This window comes from Gopherus evgoodei, chromosome 4, assembly GCF_007399415.2.
Source record: "Gopherus evgoodei ecotype Sinaloan lineage chromosome 4, rGopEvg1_v1.p, whole genome shotgun sequence".
In the NCBI taxonomy this organism is placed as follows: Eukaryota; Metazoa; Chordata; order Testudines; family Testudinidae; genus Gopherus; species Gopherus evgoodei.
Genome location: NC_044325.1, coordinates 71,733,123 through 71,748,690, shown reverse-complemented (window position 1 = coordinate 71,748,690; position 15,568 = coordinate 71,733,123). Strand labels below are relative to the sequence as shown.

Here is a 15,568-nt window from a genome sequence, read left to right as displayed (position 1 = left end):
ATGCTGAAATAAATTTGTTAGTCTCTAAGGTGCCACGAGTACTCTTGTTCTTCTTCCTGCAAGGCCAGACTCTCAGACAGCATCTGGACGTTGCTCAGAGTCAGTAAGCTTAAAATACATGGGATCCAAGGTTTGAGTCCAAAACAGCAGCCTGATGACAGTCCACAAGGGGGAGCTCATCCTGGGTCCAATACTGGGTTTAATTCCTGGCTCTATCACATGCTTCCTTTGGGGACTATGGCCAAATAGTTTAGTCTCATCTGGTAAATGGGGATAATAAACCTCGATAACCTCATCTAGGTGTGTGAGGATAAATCCATAAATGCTTTGGATATGGTCAAATACTACAGGAACAGTGACAATATAAGTGCCTAGATCAGAGGTGAAAGTAAGCTGGTACGGTACGGTACGGTGCACTGGCAAGAGCCAGTACGCTGTGCTGGACTGGACCGGCTTCTGTGGCGGTGATTTAAAGGGCCCAGGGGTCCAGCCGCTGTGGGGAGCCCCAGGCCCTTTAAAGCGCTGCCAGAGCTCCGGCAGCCGGGCTCGGGTGGTGATTTAAAGGGCCGGATGCTCTGGTCACTGCAGGGAGCCCCGGGCCCTTTAAATCCCCGCTGGAGCTCTGGCAGTCGGGCTCTCACAGCGATTTAAAGAGCCTGGAGCTCTGCAGCAGCCAGAGCCCCGGGCCCTTTAAATCTTGAAAGGCCCCACCTCTTCGGACTGAGGCCATGCCCCTGCTCAGGACTCCGGTGTACCGGTATGTCCTTTAAGTTACTTTCACCCCTGACCTAGATGGAATCTAAATACAGGACTAGTGAGGAGGGACAACCATGCCATGGAGTTGGAATCCAGATCAGTAGACAAGTTGTTTAGTTTTGCAGTATTCAGAGTACACATCCTCAACTGAGACCTGAAGGGGTTACTGGTTAATAATATGTACTGCAGAATCCTTGGAAGAAGGGTGCCATAAGAACAAAAACTCCCTTGAAGTGCAGGAGGTTGACATTATACCCATTTTTTTTTTTTTTACAGATAGCTAAAAACTACGGCAGACTAAAGCCAGTTTTCAAAAATACATTCTTGTTTTGGGTGCCTCCACTTTTGGCCATTCAGTTTTTGACCACCAAGACCTAATTTTTGGAGCTAAGAATGTAGGAAAGGCCAGACTGGGTCAGACCAATGGTCCATCTAGCCCAGCATCCTGTCTTCTGACAGTGGCCAATGCAAGGCGGTTCAGCGGAAACGAACAGAACAGGGCCAGTGCCCAATCCCTTGCAATCCACTCCCAGCATCTGTCAGTCAGAGGCCTAGGGATACCTAGCCTAGAGCACGGAGTAGCATCCCTGATGATCTTGGTCAATAGCCACTGATGGACCTATCCACCATGAACTTCTCTTTTTTGACTCCAGTTACACTTTTGGCCTTCACAACATCCCCTGGCAATGAGTTCCACAGGTTGAATATGTGTTGTGCAGAGAAATATTTTGTTCTTGTTTGTTTTAAACCTGCTGCCTATTCATTCCATTGGGTGATCCCTGGTTCTTGCATTATGTGAAGGAGTAAACAAGAACACTTCCTTATTCTCTTTCTCCACACGAGTCCTGATTTTATAGACCTTTATCATACCCCCCTACCTTAGTCATCTCTTTTCCAAGATGAATAGTCCCAATCTTTTTAATCTCTCCTCATTCGGAAGCTGTTCCATGCCCTTCATCATTTTTGTTGCCCTTTTCTGAACCTTTCCCATTTTGAATATATTGTATCATCTTTTTGAGGGAACTGCTGGTGCTCAGCACTTCTGGGGGTGGAGAACAAGCACACTTTTGACAATTCAAACTGAGCATCTACACGACTGGACATTTGGGCTAAATAACTTTCCCAGTTCTGCAACAGGTTCGTTGCAGGGTCTTAGGCAACGTACCCAGGAGTCTGGCTTCTCGCCTAAAGAGAGCAACAAAAATGAAAAAGTTGGAGAAACTATGGAGAAAAATTGTCCCCCCCAAGAAGAAATGGATCATTCATTTTGTAACATAATAAAAAAGTAAACATTAAGAATCTGAATAAATAAGTAAAACTATATACACTTGCTTAAATAAATGTGCATCTTCCTGATTAGCAAAAAGAAGCACCAAATTTAGTGTAAAGGCTGTATTAAGTGGCAAACCAATACCTTTTAATTGTTACCAACCAATGAGAATCAGCCTCTCTTTAGGAAAATAACAAAAGGACAAATGCAAAACACAATTACAATTGATTATTTAAATCAAGGTTTCCAGCTCACTGATCTAAATCATGATTAAAATTGGTGATTTTAAAAATTTTTTTTAAAAATTCACTCCACTCTGGCCTCTGCATAACCTCATCACCATTAGACCAAGCCTCTTCTCCACAGACTGTACTATCTAAAACAGCTTCCTTGTCTCTCCAATTAAAATCTCAGTTGAAGGAATCTTTTCTCCCACTTCTTAATCTTGCTCCCCTTGTATATAACTCCATATTCCAAATATTCATGGAACAGTTTTATTTTTACAACATCTTTCATACATGAAATATTTATAGCCTCTCTAAACATTGTCACTGAGTTAGAACAGGAGAGTCAGAATAAGAGAATTCTTTCCTGGGTGCTGGCTGGTGAGTCTTGCCCACATGCTCAGCGTTTAACTGATCACCATATTTGGGGCTGGGAAGGAATTTTCCTCCAGGTCAGATTGATAGAGGCCCTGGAGGTTTTTCGCCTTCCTCTGCAGCATGGGGCATCGGTCACTTGCTGGAGGATTCTCTGCAGCTTAAGGTCTTCAAATCACAATTTGAGGACGCCAATTACTCAGACACAGGTTAGGGGTTTGTTACAGACGTGGGTGGGTGAGATTCTGTGGCCTGCATTGTGCAGGAGGTCTGACTAGATGATCATAATGATCCCTTCTGACCTTAAAGTCTATGAGTCTCAGTGTATGAAGAAACTGGCAAGAAAGGCACAGAGCCCTCAACGCTGGAACAAGACTGGCAAGTGGGATTTTAGTCTTCATCAAGGGGCCCAAAATGTTTCTTCCCCCCATCCCCCACCCTTGCCTTACACAGAGAGGCATGAGCTAGGTTATAAACAAGGCTATAGAGTAATTGGGGGGAGGAGGGGTGTGCAGGGGAGATAATGTGGTGTGGAGTGGGGGAAATAGCATATTTAGACTGGGTCTAAAACTGGGGGAGCTGCCAGTCCACCCATCATCATCACTCGCCCCCTCCAGATTTTGAGCGTTAGAGGCATGTATTGGCTCCCTTACCTTCTGCTCCAATAGACACCAGCTTCACTCCTTTGCTAGCAATGAAATCCAGGGCCTTGTTCACATTGGAGATTTTGTGCACTCGCATTTTGCCTCTTTCAGGCTTAGCCAAACGTTCACCTAGACAGAAAGGGGGGGAGGGGGAATACAAAACAAATTCGAAACTGCTCCATTCCACTCTCCCCACCACCAGCCCAAGTAGGCAGATCTAATAAGATAATCCCAACGCTTGATCCAAGTCACACGTTCTTGCCCTCAGCAGTGAAGATACAGCACACGATCTTTTGGGTCACTTCTTGGGAATTCTAATAATTGATGCACTTTGTTGACCCTTCCCCACAAGAAAATCCCAGCAAATACAAAGAGCACCCTTGAAGAGACTGTTGGAGGGGAGGGGAGTATTACCATTACCACACCTCAGGCAGTTATTGGACTAGGCCATTCCCCAAAACCTTTGATGCATGCTCTGGAGAGCATATCAATCATAAATTACACTAACTGGTCTGTGCCCCAAAACTTGTTTCCCCATGTACCAGGTCAGGATCTGAAGTGTAGGAAGGACAGGGCAACCTCTCATGAAACCTCTCTGCCATGGAACTCACTGCTGCCAAAGATCAGCCCAGGCCTTGCCTTTTTTAGGACACAGTGCGAGACTCATCTTTCCGCAGGCTCTGTGCAGCTAAGTGCTGAATGACCATGACTGCATATGCCAGGAAGGAAAAAAAAATCACCTGGATTTCTCCTCTTCTGTGAGCAGCCTCTGTGTAGCAGAGGTGGGCTTGGCAAAATTTGATTATTTTTTTCTAATTTTGACAAAAATCATCCATTTTTATTTAAGAGGTTTTTTCCTTCTATTTGTAACTATTTTTATTTTTACAGTTCTGTGGAGTAGCACTGAGGTTAGGATTAGGGCAGTGCTGACAGCGGGGCTGCAGGAGGCTCCCTATATGGCTGAGGAGTCCAACACCTCAGGGCTCAAGGTGTGGGGAGACTGTGGTCATCCTGCCCCAGCAAAAAAGAGACCTGAGGCCAGGTCTGTAAGTAGGACGACGAGCCCCCAGCTACCTCGCTGTTGAACAGTTCCTGCCTGGTGAGTAAGCGAGCAGGGCCCCCTGCATAGCTGTGACACTGAATCCCTGCAGACAAAAGGTGCAGGGAAGGCTGGGTCCTGGCGAGGCATAGCAGAGAGCTGTGGCTGCAAAGAGGAGGACAAGACCACAGCTGTACAGAAGGCCACCAGTCTGCTGAATGGCTCCTGCCTGGGTACATTCACCAGCCAGCCAGAGGCAGCGACTCCAACTCCCCCAGACGGGACCGTGAGAAGGGGGTGGAGGTAAGGGGGGAGAGCCTTCCCAGAACCTTGTGGCTGCAGGGATCTGGTGTCAACGGCATGCAGTCACTCCCCAGCTGGGAACTTCAGAGCTCTCTCTTGCAGAAACTGTTCAGCAGTGGGCTGGCCTTCCCCTGTGCCTGGGGGCTCATCGCTCCAGCCTTACCCCCGCCCTCCTATTCCTGCTGGGAGCCTCACTGTCCTACTACCCCTACCCCAAGAAGCAGCAAGCTGAGAAAAAAAGAGCAGCAAAGGTGGGTCCTCCAAGCTTGCCTAGAAAGGAGACTCTGCAGTTGCAGTTTCACAACCCACACAGACCTGATCCTCCAAGGGCTAGAAGGGCTAGCAACAGACAATCAAGGCCCTACTTGGCCAGAAAAAAAGGAGCTGCCTGGGCTTAGCAGTTCAGTTTCTTATTAGGACCAGAGGGGTGCTCCTCTCTGGCCAGAGGAACTTGAGGGGCAACTGAAGTTTGTTTCTGGATGCATTTTGAATAGCTGGGTTTGCAGGAAGACAAAGGACCTAAGAATCTTAACCCCGAGATAAGGGTGAAGCTAAAGAAGCCAGGGAGGCAGAGAACCCTGGAAGCACCAGCAATGAATTTAATCAAACTGCATGTGGCTGCTGTTTAGGGAGTCCCTGGGTGGGAACCTGGAGTAGTGTGTGCGCCTGGGTTCCCCTCCTGGTCACAGATAAACTGTCAAACCCCTAAAAGGGGTAGGGCTTATTTGGGTGTCTGAACAAAGGCCTGAATTTAAAAAGTGCAGACCAGGGGCTGAAGACCCTAGCAAGAGCAAAGAGACAGTTTATTGGACTTTAATACCCTGGAAAGGGTTCATTTGGACTTTGACTTGGCTGGAGGGGCAAACCTCTGAAGACCCGCCATGGTTGGCTGGAAGCCTACAGGAGGCACCAGGGGCGAGAGGACAGTAACACTGCACCCAGCTGCAAGGAGGTGCTCAAGAGGTGCCTGCCCTTTCATAGGGAGTAACACAGCTCTTTGACAAGAGCAAGTAACCTCTATTTGAATGGGGCTGGATCTCACAGGGAACACCAACTTTTGACTTGAGTAGAGCTCGGAGATATTCTAGAAAAGTCTTTGGAAGATATTCTTCTGAAGTAGTTTGCTTCAAGTATATGTGTGACCCTTTTGATTGGCCTCCTGTGAATATTCACACGATCCAGTTTAACTGGCATTCATAGAAAACAAAAGGCTCACACATGAACTCAAACTGAATTTTAATATATCCTATAAGCACTCACGCCAGCAATCTAATTAGATAGGTACATCATCAATCACGTAAGCAGAACCATCCAAATGTCAAAGAGTCACAGAGTTGCAAGAGATTTTACATTCAGAGCTAGTTTTAGCAAGTTGTGGAACATCCACAAAAAGATAAAAGGGCAAATTTGGTTGTTATTTGTTAGTGGTTATTCACTCAGTTCATTTCCTGTTCCTAAGGCCCAATCCTGCATCACTTAATTCAATGGGAGCAGGATTAGACTCAATATCACTAGGTTTAATGGGGGGAAGAGAGAGAGAGGGGGGTTATTTTTTCATGAACTCTTCTGCCCCATTGAAGAAAGATGTGTTGTTTCTTTAACACAGGTTTGGAAAAGTGAAGGGGGAAAAGCAACAATTACTTCAATGGGCATTCCCTCCCTCCCCCAGAGAGAAAAAATTATTTTATTCCCAATTATTATAATTGTTTCTATTATTTATTGCAGGCCTGTTTCTTTTTACCGGACAATCAAGAGAGACAGACACTCATCTTAACCCTATGGCGTAAACAAGTTTCTTTACCTAAATCACTACCGCCAGCTTAGATTTAAAAAAATTATCTCCCTTTTAATAGTCTACAGCAGTGGTTCTCAACCAGGGGTACATGTACCCCCAGAGGTACGCCAACTCATCTAGATATTTGCCTAGTTTTACAACAGGCTACATAAAAAGCACTAGCAAAATCAGTACAAACTAAAATTTCATACAGACAACGACTTGTTTATACTGCTCTATATACTATGCACTGAAATGCAAGTACAATATTTATATTTCAATTGATTTATTTTATAATTATGTGGTAAAAATGAGAAGGTAAGCATTTTTTTTTGGTACTATTGTGCTGTGACACTTCTGTATTTTTATGTCTGATTGTTTAAGTAGTTTTTAAGTGAGGTGAAACCTGGGGTACACAAGACAAATCAAGAAAAGGGTACTGTAATCTAGAAAGGTTGAGAGCCACTGGTCTAAAAAGACATGACACTCTGTGCTGCTTTCTTTTTGCATTTCTCCAAGCTTGCATAATGAAAGTCATTGCAAAACAAAAACCAAGCTGGCTTCAATCAGTTCCAGCATGAGGTTCTCAGTGTTTCAGACATTACAGCAGGATACTTGTTTAAAAATAACTTTGCAGTGGAAAAAAAATTGAAGGAACTGAGGACCTTTCCATTAGACTAGAATATACATTTGTAACAAATTAGATTTCAGAGCAAAGTGTCAAATGACAATGTCTCTGTAAAAAAATGTTCCCTCATAGGCTATTAGAACTAAACCACGTGAGAAGTGTTTTGGGTTCTCCCCTTCCCCGCCCCCCCTCCCACCTCGGCTTTCTACTGTTTGCATTGCTGCTTTACTGTTCTGTACTACCCTCAGACAATTAAAATAATCTAGTCACTTCCGCTTTCTGGTTCTCATGCACAAGCCAAGCCTTCCAAAAAATGCAAGGAACTGTTGGCTTAAAAGCTGCTTACAGTGGAATTTGTTTAATAAAAAACGCTATCGGTCAGCTGCTTTGTAAAGGAGGGGGAGCGGAGAGAGCGAGAGAGAGAGCTCTTTTACAGGAATTAAATTTTAAGTCCAGTTTGTTTGGCCTGACAGCATCCTATTTAAAAGGTGCATGGCAAGCAAGGGGCTTGCTGGTGAAGGGAATGCATGAGGTAGGAAATATATACATAGTGGGAAAGCTGTTTTTCAGGGCAAATCTTGTGATAGGGCCAGATCATCACCTCTTAATGTAAAAGCAAAAGGAAGGGACTTTCCTTGTGAAAATCTTCCCATATCACCCTGTTTGGAGAGGGAACCATACCTGCCTGCCCCCTCTGCACTGCAATTTGGTGGATCTGTGTAAGGCAAGGGCAATTTGCACAGAAACTCTATCTCACCACAGCACCCCCCCCCTCTTGCTCTCTGGCAGCTGTGCTACCAGGGATTCTACCCCATCTCACAGGCAGTTCCGATAAGGGTGACCGATAAGGGTGACCAGACATCCAGATTTTATAAAAAAAGTCCTGATATAGGTGTGTATTACCCCTCCCACTTGCTATCTGGTGACCCTAGTTCTCACTACCACATGGAGAGGCATAGATCTGCTCACAGATCTCAGCAGAGCTGACATGGCCCATTATTATTGTACTGAGCCTGCTGTCTCATTACTGGGGCATCTTCTTCCCACTCCTGCTGGGCTCAAAGGAAGGGATCTAGTCTGTGGAGGGCACTGTTACCCAGTTTAAAATCTAGCCAGTAGAGAGCTCCACTATCCCGAGGACAGGAAGAGGAAGGACACGCTGGAGGTTAGAGGCGGCTCTGGAGAGAGCCAGGGCTGTAAAAGAAGAGGGAGAGCAGGCAGAGGCAGTAGCCTGGATGCTGAGACCGGAAGGCTGTGAGCCAGGCAGACACACCCGGTTGGCAGGGGACTAGGAGTAACTGCAGCAGGAATATGCAGGGCATCACCCTCCATGCAAGACAGTGGCTGGGATTCACCTCAACACAGACCCTCCCCTTTATATCCCTGTGCTGGATTGCCCCTAGGAGCTGGGTTAGTGTCTAGTTGTAACTGTGCCTTAGCAATCATGCCTTTTGGTGTCTGGCAGTCCTAGTAGAGGGGGGAGGGATAGCTCAGTGGTTTGAGTACTGGCCTGCTAAACTCAGGGTTGTGAGTTCAATCCTTGAGGGGGCCACTTAGGGATCTGGGGCAAAATCAGTACTTGGTCCTGCTAGTGAAGGCAGAGGGCTGGACTCAATGACCTTTCAAGGTCCCTTCCAGTTCTAGGAGATAGGTATATCTCCATTAATTTATTTATAATTTATATTTATTTAATCCTCCCCTTACTCAAAAAGTATGAGTGTTTATGGGAACTATCAAGGGCCTGAACCTCTAGAGCTGAGTGCTTGGAGCACATGTAGCATGTGCCACACCCAGCTGCATTCAAGGTAAGTCTATAGTGCAGTTGGGAGCATGCTTCCCAGCAAGGGTAGATACAGACAGGCTAGCTCTGCTAGCTGGGGGGAGCACAGGTGGTGGCTTGTACTAGCTGCCTGACCTCTGGGTATGTACCTGCTCAGGCTAGCTGCGCAGGTACTTCTCCGAGCACACGAGCACCCTGCTGTAGTGTAGACATGTCATTAAGAGGCAGACTGGTGCATCACATCACTCAAACACGCTGCCATAGACTGGATCACACAATATTTAGAATGCCACAGTGCTCAGAATAGGTTCCAGCATATATGGGAACCCACAGTCCTTGCCCTAAACCAGGGATAGTCAATTATTTCTTGCCAAAGTCCAAATTTCCTGGTTAAGGTACAGTCAAGGTCCAGACTCCAGAGAAAATAATAATATTAATAAAACCTATTAATAATAATGATAACAATAAGTAAATAAAAAGATGTTGGGGTCTGTTCAAAAAGGTCTGGCCATCTGGATTTGGTCCGCAGTCCACCTATTGACTATCCCTGCCCTAAATGGACAAGGCCAGATGATTGATGAGAGACAAGGATGTAAAACAGCGGTGGTGATAGCTGCAAGTTGTTTACTTTTAAGTTAAACTAACATATTCTCCCTCCATCTTCCAATCTCCTCACCTTCCCTTTAGCCTCAGCAATCTACAACTTGAATACCTGCACTGGTTCACATCTACCTCCCCTCCTCCCCTGCATGTGAACAAGGATTCACTAAAAAGGTAAAATAATTGAAATAAGCAGATGACTCAGTCAGCTACTTTCTTACAAAAGAGTATGTGCTGTGGAACTGCTATTCCTAACTTCCAAGTCAGTAGCATTTTGAACTCGGAACCCTCTAAAACTAGCAGCCTGAGGAAAAGATAGGAACTTGAGGTTTGTTGTGGCTTCAATTTCTGCAGAGCACAAAAACTGACACTCTAGATGGGGAGTCAGGGCTTGCGTGTCCCTGCTGAGGCATCTCTATTCGTAAATATAAGAGGTGGGGAAGGGAGCAAGTCAAACAGAGGGCCCTTATTGTTGACATGGAAAGTCTGCTGAAGGAGCCATCAAAAGAAAGCCTAAGCATAAAACCCCCAGTTTTATATAAAATTGTATATACCACACACAGATGCAAACAGATTTTTTTTTGGTTCAGTGGCCGAACTGGGTGATGGAAGGGACAAAAGTTAGTTTCGGGCCAAATAAAATATTTTGTTTTGAACAGTATCATAACATTTTGATTTTTTTTTTTTTGCAACTTATTTCTTGGAGGGCTAGGGGTAAGGTGACCAGGCAGCAAATGTGAAAAATTGGGACATCTGGTCACCCAGCTGGGGGGGGTTTGTTTTTACAAAAACAATTCAGCGAATTCAACCCAATTCCTTGCTGACAGGAAGGGGTGGAGAGAGAAGAGCAAAAGCACTGGATAATGGGCAGAGAGGCCATGAAACCCGAGCTTCGCTCTCAGTACACTGCAGATCAAGAACAGGCACATACAAAGCTTCCACCATCACTGCCCATGCTGTCCTGCATATATTTCGTATGGGTGAGCAACATTAATGATACTTAAACCCACACAAAACCCCTCTCACCTGAAATGACTTCCAGAAGTAACATGAGTTTAAGACCATCCCTGAAATCTTCCTCTATGTTGTCAATCTGTGTGCCGGCCTTGCGGAGGTGAGAGTTACACCATGCTGTGAATGTCTAGAAACAGAAGCGAAGAGAAGAAAAGAAGAGAGTAGTTGGCAATCTTCCCAATGGCTATATTACAGTTCAGAAAGGAAATACAGAGAACCAAAGAACTGATGCTAGGATACAGGGGGTTAACTTCAAGCCACAATTAGACTGAACAACATTTGATGCATTGACCCTGCACTTAGAGCCAGTACCTGAAGACACAAAGGGCCTGCAAAGCCCTTCCACGTATGAGTACAATACTAATAAGAGTTTTGTAGAAACAACTACTCAGTCTAGGGCTCCAGGATGTCAAGTTCTCCTGAAAGCCCCCTAATTTTGGGTGCTCAGCTTGAGACACGTGAATCTGATTTTCAGAAGCATTAGGCATTCACAGCTCCCATTTACTTCTCTTGGCTGCAGGTGACTCAGTATGTCACAATATGTCAGAAAGGAAAATAATCCAGGTCTACCTATTCCAAGGCAGGTGTTTGAACCAAAGAACCATTCTTTTACCCACCTTTTTCCTTCATCAATAAAGCATTAGGAAGCACTACAGCCTGCACACTTATGGAGACTACATAGAGCAGAGCCTCTCAAAGTGTGAGAGCAACATCTTAAAAGGGATGGTCTTGTGGCCTACCTCCTCTCTGCTTCATAGTAACACAAGCCACCTCGCCTCACATTCATGGTCATTTAACATCCCTACGGCAGCTGCAGCTGCTTATGTGGAAGAATAAATGCTTTCCAAAAAAATTGTGGTATTTGCTGCCTGTAATGTAATATAGTACCTAGAAAAGAGAAAATTCAAGCACCTGATGATAAGACACCAGAAAGTGTTCTGTGGTCTGCTGATTGTCCATGGACCATTGTCTGGGAGCCAATGCAGACACATCTAAGATAGAATACAGTCTCCGTTCTATAAACTAGCAATTCTATGCAACAGAAGGAATTTAGGCTCCCAGAGCACATATATCCGAATTCCAGTTGTGCCTGGACACTAACACCCACATACTCTTGGGAAATGCTCCGGGTCTTAAATAATCCCAGGTGGTCAGAATGTAGGATTTCTCAAGGGGGCGAGCATAACCACAGATTTCGTCAGCAGTTGTGGTGAAATTTGTCTCAGGGCTTGTCTACATCAGAAAGTTGCAGCGCTGGTGAGGGAGTTACAGCGCTGCAACTTTGAAGGTGTACACATCTGCAGGGCATCACCAGAGCTGCAACTCCCTGTTTGCAGCGCTGGCCGTACTCCCGTTTTGTCTCGGGTGTAGAGGATCCAGCGCTGGTGATCCAGCGCTGGTAATCCAATGTAGACACTTACCAGCGCTTTTCTTGACCTCCGTGGAAGGAGGAAGCCTCCTGGTAATCAAGCTGGTCTCCTTTCCGGTTTTGCTCTCTCGTTCCCGGAACCCCGAGCAAGCAGGTCTCCTTCCCTGCGGTTTGCAGGGTGGTTCGGGGGAACGCGAGAGCAAACCGCGGGTGAAGCTGGTCTCCTTTCCTGGTTTGCTCTCTCGTTCCCGGAACCCCGAGCAAGCAGGTCTCCTTCCCTGCGGTTGCTGGGTGGGCTCCGGGAACGCGAGAGCAAACCGCGGCGGAAGCTGGTCTCCTTTCCCGGTTTGCTCTCTCATTCCCGGAACCCCGAGACAAGCAGGTCTCCTTCCCTGTGGTTTGCAGGGTGGCTCCGGGAACGCGAGAGCAAACCGCGGCGAAGCTGGTCTCCTTTCCCGGTTTGCTCTCTCGTTCCCGGAACCCCGAGCAAGCAGGTCTCCTTCCCTGCGGTTTGCTGGGTGGCTCCGGGAACGCGAGAGCAAACCGCAGCGAAGCTGGTCTCCTTTCCCGGTTTGCTCTCGCGTTCCCGGAACCCCCCTTGAAGCCGCCCAACAGCGCTGCAGTGTGGCAACATCTAACACCACTTGCAGCGCTGGTTGCTGTAAGTGTGGCCACTCTGCAGCGCTGGCCCTATACAGCTGTACTAATACAGCTGTAACAACCAGCGCTGCAAAATTTTAGATGTAGACATGGCCTCAGTCATCCTGCAATCTGTGATCATGACTGTTTGGTCAGTCATGAGAAAGACCTAAATTAAGATTAGCATTTTGAACACATGGTAATATAGATTGCTTGGATATCTCTTTCTTATCAGCTGGTAGGTTGCTACGGGGAAGCGTCATATATGCAAGGCCAGAAATGTGGCCTGCCTATTGTTCACTTAGAAATTAAAATAATAAATACCTCAAGTTCAAAGTGTGGCAGTGTGCTAACTAGCTGAATAAAAGGATCTTGGGTGGAGTAGCAGGGGAGAACTGAAGACATGGATTACCTCACTCCCCACCCTTAAATAGGATTTCCATATGGCAGAAGTCCTTTGTTTCGTAGTTTGAACTTCCCAACCCCCAGCTTCTCCTGGAAAAGAAACAGAATTCAGATGGGTTCCCAGTATCTGGTGACTGGCCACTTGCCTCTGCAGCCATTCTTCACGAGGCTTACTACTTATTCACACGAAGACTAAGCTCTTTTACAGTTCATGGCTCTTGTTATGGGCCATCAGCCACTGTGGGGGCTTTTTCATTGTTGTACCTGAAGTGTTAGCGGGGGTGTCACCCAAAGTAACATAGTTGAAATATAGATATAGTCAATATTCCTAATTTCAGATACAGAAATGATACATGCATCCAAATAGGATAATCATATTCCGTGAATCATAACCTTTCCTATGATATCTCACATGAGCCACTGCATGCAGTATATCTCAGTTATGTCATATTCTATCATAAGCATATTTTCCTAAAGAACATGGAATGACATGTTACACCTCCCTCTGAGATTACTGCCAGAGGATTGGTCACTGACCGATGTGGAGGCAGTGTGCCTAAAATTCCTTTTTGGCTTTGGTTATACAACATCCAAGTGTTACCAAACACTAACATCATTCATAGGTGTTTTTGCAAAGTTCTGGGTTTCTGCTCCCAGATTGCCAGAAAACATTGTGGTGTGTAGCATTGTGCACATAATGCAGATGTCAGTGTTCTTTAAAGTGTAGGTGTCTTGGCATTTAACCACTAATGCTAGGAGGTGGTGTGACTCAGTTTCCCCTTCCACACAGCAGTCTAGATTGGTTATGCTTTCTCTGTTGTGCCAAACTCTAAGCTTGTTTACAGGTACTAGCTGAGAAGCAGTATGCTCATAGAACTTTCTTGTTACCACTCCCAGTCTGTACCAAAGATTTTTCCAAAAATCATGCATGTTACACATTTTTAAGGTATTTACCACCAGTATCAAATTATTTGTTGTAACCCACAGTGTGTGTAGTAAGAGAGAAAGTTACCAGCAAATCATGACAGAGAGGTGCTTCCAAGTATTCATAGAATGGCAGGGTTGGAAGGGACCTCAGGAGGTCATCTAGTCCAACCCCCTGCTCAAAGCAGGATAGATCCCCGAACAGTTTTTTACCCCAGATGCCTAAATGACCCTCTCAAGGATTGAACTCACAATCCTGGCTTTAGTAGCCCAATGTTCAAACAAACCACTGAGCTATCCATCCCCCTTGATTAGTACGATTATCATACTATGCCTTCTGTCTAAACAGATCAGTTTGTTCAGCACTTATGGTATTTCTCACCCCTCAGTAAAAATTCTTACCTAGGGAATGTCTTTGGGGTTTTGCCAAGGAAAGGGTGTAAGGAGACCTTGTATGTTACTGGCCCTCCTCCAGGGTTAAGCCCATGCAAAGAATCCACCCCCTCTCCTGAGATTCCTTTGGGCTGTTCACCTCCAACACTCAGTGTTTGATGCTTAGCTGCGGGCAGGGGTTTACCTGCCCGGGGAAGTGGCTGTCTCTGCCCCTTCATCAGGTGGATTATTAGCATGTTCACAGACACCAAATGCTTGTAAGGAAAACCCCCCTGCCTTAAAGAGACCGAATAGTTTTCACAAGTACAGTAGGAAAACCTTTTGCCGAAGTGGGACCTGGACTGGGTCACCCCCTCGTTATTCCCAAAAGGAATTATATCTGACCTCCCGGAGGGAAGCGGCCATACACAGTTCCCCCTTAAAACCTAAGCCACGGTGAGGTGCCTGGGACTTACAGACGAGATCTAGCAAATTTCTCCTGGGCAAAACCCTTCCTTGTAATGAATGGGGAGACACTCCTTTACTCCCCCACTTTCCTTCTTAACTTCTTTCTTTGGGACCCCTGCCAGGGCACACACCCTGCGCTCCCTGGGAGGGCAATCTGTCTCCTGTCCAGCTCTGGGCTCACAGCTACTAGCCATGACAGACCCTTCACTGTCAAGCCCTATATCCTCCTCCATCTTTGAATGGGGTTGGCCTCCAGTTACAGAGCCCCCGGAATCCTCACCCCTCCCCACCCCCCAGCAGTTTCTCAGATATCACTTTCCCCCTCTAAAGCTTCCTCCAGGACACATTTCCCTATGCATCCTAGAACAGGATTTATCCTTGCTTAACTGCAACATCTTGGCAGCCAGCAACCTCGACATTCTCCCTACCATCAGGCAAAACAATTCCCCTCTCCTGAGAGAACGGCATCGGACAGGAGCTGGTTCTACTCACCCCTACCCCCTTGTGGCAAATGGCTTTGCAATCTTGGAGAGGAATTAAAGAGACTCTCTCCCATTTTCTCTGTAGCTTTGCTCCTTCCCACTGGGGCTTCAGCACAAGATTTCTCCTCACTGCTGACAGACCCCTGTATAGCCCTAGCCACATTGAAAAAAAGTCATCACCCAAAAGAATTTATGTTGCATGATGAAAAACTGCAGCTGCAGTTAACTCAGCTTGCAAATCCCCAGCTTCCATGTGCACTTTAGCCAAAGGCACAAGGATTTTGTGCCCCCCCACCCCTACTAACAAAAGCTCTGCCATCTCTCCTGACCACAGAGATTTCTGCACTAGTATCTCTCCATGAAGGGAATTCTCTGCCATTTACTCTGACAGCCTTCATGTGCTTACTGCCTGGCTGTGCAGTGGCAACCTTTACAAATCCTGTGTGATAAGTGGCAACTACCTGAGGTGTCGCTGTGCTCTGGGTAGCAGCTCTGGGTAGCA

At 46.2% G+C, this 15,568-nt stretch overlaps 1 protein-coding gene across 4 annotated transcripts in view; it reads right to left on the bottom strand.

Moving 5' to 3' along the window:
• The window catches only part of ACTN1 (actinin alpha 1), a 136,797-nt gene that overhangs the window by 62,567 nt on the left and 58,662 nt on the right, over positions 1 to 15,568 (bottom strand). For all 4 annotated transcript variants that reach the window (XM_030559717.1, XM_030559716.1, XM_030559715.1 and 1 more), the window contains exons 2-3: positions 10,420 to 10,534; positions 3,279 to 3,398 (exon numbers count right to left, since the gene is read on the bottom strand). In XM_030559717.1, coding sequence (XP_030415577.1) covers positions 3,279 to 3,398; positions 10,420 to 10,534 — 235 coding nt within the window. The remainder of the gene's footprint in view (positions 1 to 3,278; positions 3,399 to 10,419; positions 10,535 to 15,568) is intronic.